This window comes from Hibiscus syriacus, unplaced genomic scaffold, assembly GCF_006381635.1.
Source record: "Hibiscus syriacus cultivar Baekdansim isolate YM2019G1 unplaced genomic scaffold, ASM638163v2 tig00006666_pilon, whole genome shotgun sequence".
NCBI lineage: Eukaryota > Viridiplantae > Streptophyta > Magnoliopsida > Malvales > Malvaceae > Hibiscus > Hibiscus syriacus.
In genome coordinates this window covers 527,725-533,724 of record NW_024062106.1, presented here as the reverse complement: position 1 = coordinate 533,724, position 6,000 = coordinate 527,725, and the positions used below count along the sequence as shown (strand labels likewise).

The following is a 6,000-nucleotide window of genomic DNA, read 5'->3' as shown; positions in this document are numbered from 1 at the left end:
ATGTTTCAAAAGTCACAAATCGATCACTAACGTTATCGTTTGTTACAAATTTGTCACTCGCCGTTAACAGGCGTGACGGAAAAAACACGTGGACTGTTAACAACCATTAACAAGCTTAACTGGATGGTATAATTACACATATATTCCATTTTATTTATATATTCTTTCAATTTGATCCTAGTTGTAATAAATTAAAATATATTTATTTTAATTCTTTTAAATTTTGTTTATTCTCTTTTATTTAACTTAATTAACGAAAATTTCATTGAAGTTTAGGTTAATTTACACTCATAAATTTCAACAAGAAAAAGAAAACATTTGTTAATCAAACTGAGGAAACAACCAAGGATCAATCGAGGGCAAAGAAAACGTAGAAATCCCAGAAAATTTATTCCAAGTATGAAAAAACAATAATCATAGCGCCATGGAGGCACTGGAAACCCCTCTCATCAGCTTCACAAGGAGACGACCAATCATTCCCAAAGATCCAATCACAACTTGTTTCCTCTTCTCTTCATCTTCCTTGAAACAGTAAACAGGAACCTGCCATTCAGAATCCTCAAGAACAGCTCCCACTTCAAATGTCATTACATGAGCACTGTACCCTGCACTCTCCATAAAAGTTTCCAATGTTTCTCACAAACAATCAAATGAATGAACTTTAAATTCTTTAAAAATACGCTTTAAAAACCAATTTAAATAGAATCAAGGGAAGTCGTGAAACTAATACCAGTGTAAAATGCCCAGTAAACAGGTCGCTTAGTGATGACATCTTCATAGTACCAAATGAAGTCGACTTTCTCCCACACATTGCAAAGGAACCCATCTTTGTGTTGTTGGCCTAAGTAATTAGCTCCGTCGAGCCAATTCGGGCGGAGAACACCGACATCGAAGTGCAAAACTCTGCATTATTTGTTGGTGTAGATAAAGGAAGTGTCGTTGTCCCATTCCAGGTCGGAAGTGAGCTTTCCAAGCTGGTTCTGGATAATGTTGAAATTGCGGCCATTAGGCCAGTCGTACCAGAGATCAACTTTCTAGAGAGTGTCGATGTTGTTCATGAAGAGAACGGAGTGGAATTGAAGAGGCCATGTCGATGGCGTTGGGTCCTTGGGTTTCGATGAGAATGCTGAGAAATGGAATGAAATGAATAGAAGGCAGATGAAGATGGGTTTAACTGCAGAAGCCATTAAAAAGGGTGAAGCTGATGAAGGAAAAGAACAGCAAACAGAAATAAAGATAATGGGAAAAGGATTAGAAATTTTGTTGCTTCAACTTGAATTAAAAATCACATTTAATTATTTTGTATAAAAATATATCATTATTTATAAGAATTAAAAATAAATATATTTTAATTTATTAAAACAAAGATCAAATTGAAATAATATATAAATAACAAAATTATTTGTGTAATTATACCATCCATTTAAGCCTGTTAACAGTCCACGTGTGTTTTTCATCACGCGTTAACGACGAGTGATCAATTTGTAACAAACGATAACGTTAGTGACCTTTTTGTGACTTTTGAAACATTATTACTGAAAACGAAAACTTACCCAAACATTAGTGACCATTAGAGTAATTTACGCAATAATAAATGCGGTTATTTTATTTAATAACACAATATATCTAATCAACACCGTACGCCAGAAGAATGGACAAAAGAGACCCACAAAATTATTTCCTTACCAATTCATTTGTGTTTGACTGCGTCATGCACGTGGCTTGATGAATTTAGAAGATTCCGAGCTTTTTCAAAAATGAAATCAAACAAATTTTCAATCAATATTAACTATTAAATTTCAATTCATATAATATTAAAATACTATTTTTAAAATTAATATTAAATAATAATAAAATATAAAATCTGACATTTAAAGTTGTTATTATATTAATTTTATTAACAAATCATGTATAATTAAACTTTTCAATAAATTAAATGAATTTTTTATTCAAATGATTAATTTATAATATTTTATAATAAAAGAATTAAAAGAAAAATGATTATTTATATACATTATCCGAGGCCAAATGCAAATGCAAATGCAAATGACCCAAGCCTGTAAGAAACGGAATCGTGTCCAAAACATTATCATTAAGAAAGTCGGGGGGCAAAGCAAGGGGGCCAATAGTGGCAACTCATCATTCTGCAACCACGTATTGAGATGCAGAAATCTTAATGGGGGAACCTAAAGCACCTCATGTTCTAGTCTTCCCATACCCTGCTCAAGGTCACATCAACCCCATTCTCCAATTCGCTAAACGCTTGCTCTCCAAAGGTGTCAAACCCTCCCTTGTTACCACCGTCTTCCTCTCCAACTCCTCCGACCTTACTTCCACCTCTATTGATCTCCACACCATTTCCGACGGCTTCGATGAAGGCGGCTACGATCAGGCCGGAAGCGCCGATATCTACCTCCCAACTTTCTGGTCTGTTGGTCCCAAGAGCTTTGCAGCTTTAGTCAAGAAGCTTGGTGAAACCGGTCACCCTGTTGACGCCGTCGTCTATGATGGGTTCATGCCTTGGGCACTCGATGTCGCGAAGCAGTTCGGGATACCCTCGGCGGTGTTTTTCACCCAATCTTGTGCCGTCAACAGCGTCTACTACCATGTTCGCAAGGGAAACCTTCAGCTGCCACTCCCGGCGACTCCTGTTTCTCTTCCGGGACTGCCTACGCTTCAAGTCTCAGAGCTACCTTCTTTTGTCTGTATTTACGGATCGTTTCCGGCCTGGTTTGATGTGGTCGTGCATCAGTTTTCTAACGTCGATGGAGCCGATTGGGTGTTTTTCAACATCTTTTACGAATTGGAGAAAGAGGTAAGCAACTGGTACTTTCTTTTTCAATTACCAATAACGTTGTAAGTCGGTTCATTTTGGTTCCGATGGATTTGTTTTCATTAGGCGGTGGATTGGATGTCGAAATTCTGGAACGTGAAGACAGTAGGACCAACTATACCATCTATGTACATGGACAAAAGAATCCAAAATGATAAAGACTACGGTATGAATCTGTTCAAGCCAAATTTCAGTGCTTGCATGAATTGGCTAAGTGGAAAACCAAAGGACTCGGTGGTGTATGTATCCTTTGGAAGCTTTGCATCACCCGGAATCGAGCAGACGGCGGAGCTAGCTTCGGCTTTGAAAGAGAGCGACGCCTACTTCTTGTGGGTCGTCAGGGAAACAGAGAAGGCCAGACTACCAAATAATTTCATTGAAGAGACCCGGGACAAGGGTTTGGTGGTGCCATGGTGTCCTCAATTGGAGGTCCTGTCTCATGACTCGGTGGGTTGCTTTCTCACCCATTGCGGTTTCAATTCGGTTCTCGAAGCACTGAGTCTCGGTGTTCCGATGCTGGCAATGCCGGTATGGACCGATCAGCCTACTAACGCGAAGCACGTCGAAGATGTATGGCGAATCGGAGTAAGAGCTCGTCTGGACGAGGAAGGAATTGTGAGAAGAGAGGTAATAAAACAGTGCATAAGGGAATTAGTGATTGAAGTCGGAGAGAAAGGCAAAGAGATCAAGAAAAACTCAATCAAATGGAAGAATTTGGCTAAGAAGGCTGTTGATGAAGGTGGAAGTTCAGATAAGAACATTGATGAATTTATAGCTAAATTGCTATGAGTGTAGTACGTAACCTTTTTATCTTAGAATAAGTTAGGTTTTAAGACCGGTTGCAGAATAAGAGCATTTGAATATGTAGGTTTTTTTTTTCTTCTCTTTCTTGCTGAATAAGACCACTTAAATCTGGGAAGTTTTGCTGTGCGGTGTTTAAAAAACGATTAAAAACGACGTGTTTGGTTAAATAAGTGATCGGTTAAAATTTAGACCGGTTATGTTATATCATTTAACCGAAATATTATCAAGTACAATAACATATTAGGTAACGCTTATATAATATAATAGGTAGCGTTTATATTGACCTATTTTCTGATTAAATCGGTTTATTTATACCGGTAAATTGTAAATTTACCTATTACATTATAATTATCGATTTCGATGTTTTTGAGATCGACACAATTTTAAATGTATCGACACTTTATGCGTGCACCTCGTTAGGCATTTATTCTGAAAAAAAATATCGACGCATATTTAAAAAGTGTTGATACAGTATGTTGACATATTCTCACATAAAACAGGTATATTTATATCGGTTACATTACAAAATTACCTATTACATTATAAGTATCGAGATTTTTTATAAATGTATCGACATTTATGCGTGCACCCCTTTTGGGCATTAATTCTAGACAAAAAGTATCGACACAAATTACACAAGTGTTGATACATTATGTAGACCTATTATCTCATAAAACCAGTATATTTATACCGGTTACATTCAAAAATTACATATTACATTATAATTATGGGGTTCGATGTTTTTGGGATCGATATTTTTATAAATGTATCGACACATATGTTTACCTATTCTCTCATTAAATCGGTATATTTTACCTATTACTTTATAATAATTGGCTTCGATGTTTTTATGATCAATACTTACAATAAATGTATCGACATTTTTTTGGAAACTTTACATTTGGGAACCATACTGGACAAAATGTTAGAAACAAATTCTTGTGTTTATTAATTTTTTCATTAAAAAGTCTATTTTTACCACCTACTTTATAAATTTACCTTTTACTTGAAAGTTATTGAATTTTGTAATTATTGTAGAAACTTGAATATGTCATGCGATTTTAATGTTGTACCCACTCTTCAAATATCACTACCAATATCACATCTATTGAAAGCACGATTGAAACATGTTGTTGAATGAACATTTATTTACATCTCCATGAACTCCTGTTGGGATCATTGAACTTCCACAACAAAATTTTTGCCATTGATTATACTAATGCAGACAATGTTAAGCTATCCGATTTTTTTAAATATCTTTTAATGTATCTAGTAACGCTATATATTAACCGTATATTAGTCCGCCTTTCCTAAGACAACCCCTTAAATCTGATTCTGAAAATTACCTTTTCAAACAAAGAAACCTGAAATAACACTGGCTAATAACCACATCACATATTAAACCATAATTAAACAACAAATATTAGCTATTTAGTTCCAATTTGCTGAATATGCGTTAGCTCCAGTTTGAGAGGTTTCTTGGGATAACTCCAAGACGATAAATCTGACAGTAGATGAAGGAGATGCTAGCTATGGTAAACTGAAAAGAAAGCGTGAATCAAAGCAATAGAAAGGAGACATAGGCTGCAGAACTCCACTGAATATTAGAAAACAAATACAAAGTTCAGAAAAATACAGTATAATGCTTCTCATTATTAAATCATGAATAGTGGACAGGCCCACTATATATAACACTAGGCTTAACCGACTAGCCCAACTAACATAATTTTGTTACAACAACTTAGCAGAAACGATTACAGCTAATCAGCTGTAGACAGCTGCATTATTATAATCTAATATTCTCCGGGTTTTCTAATGAACTGAAATGTCATTTCAACATTTTTCCTGGCATCTTCAGACCTGCCTTTCATGACTAATACCACTGATTTCTGCCCAAGATTTTACGCCAAGCCGATAGCGCATATCGCTGAATGTTGCAGGTGGTAATGGCTTGGTGAGTATATCAGCCACTTGTTCTGCAGAAGGAATAAAATTGACACTGAGTTGATCAGCCAAAACTTTCTCCCTCACAAAATGAACATCGATTTCTACATGCTTTATACGAGCATGGTTCGTTGGATTTGCTGCCATAGAAACTATAGAGGTGTTATCACACCACACAACTGACTTTCCAGCTACACTAACCCCAATTTCATCAAGTAGTTGTTCAATCCAAATTAATTCAGAGACAGAATTAGTAAGACTTCTATATTCTGCTTCTGATGTAAACCTGGAGACAACACTTTGCTTCTTGGAGCACCATGCAATTGGATTTCCCCCAAGATATATACAGTAACCTGTTGTGGATCGTCTATCTTCCACCGAGGCTGCCCAGTCTGCATCAGTGTAGCAGACTAGACTAA

General features: G+C 36.1%; 1 protein-coding gene and 1 pseudogene across 1 annotated transcript; one reads left to right on the top strand and one right to left on the bottom strand.

Annotated features, from left to right (window-relative positions):
• Positions 1-295: 295 nt before the first annotated feature.
• Positions 296-1,187, bottom strand: LOC120200932 (annotated as a pseudogene).
• An 870-nt stretch (positions 1,188-2,057) lies between these two features.
• On the top strand, positions 2,058-3,752 carry LOC120200966 (UDP-glycosyltransferase 74G1-like). The gene is made up of 2 exons (XM_039201672.1): positions 2,058-2,815; positions 2,900-3,752. The coding sequence occupies exons 1-2, from the start codon at positions 2,177-2,179 to the stop codon at positions 3,620-3,622; spliced, it is 1,362 nt and encodes a 453-aa protein (XP_039057603.1). The 5' UTR covers positions 2,058-2,176; the 3' UTR covers positions 3,623-3,752.
• Positions 3,753-6,000: the final 2,248 nt, after the last annotated feature.

Bases quoted from the DNA above. Each gene is read 5' to 3' on its own strand.
- LOC120200966 (XM_039201672.1), top strand. From the start codon at position 2,177: ATGGGGGAACCTAAAGCACCTCATGTTCTAGTCTTCCCATACCCTGCT. The intron at 2,816-2,899 runs GTAAGCAACTGG...TGTTTTCATTAG, and splicing joins TTTACGAATTGGAGAAAGAG to GCGGTGGATTGGATGTCGAA.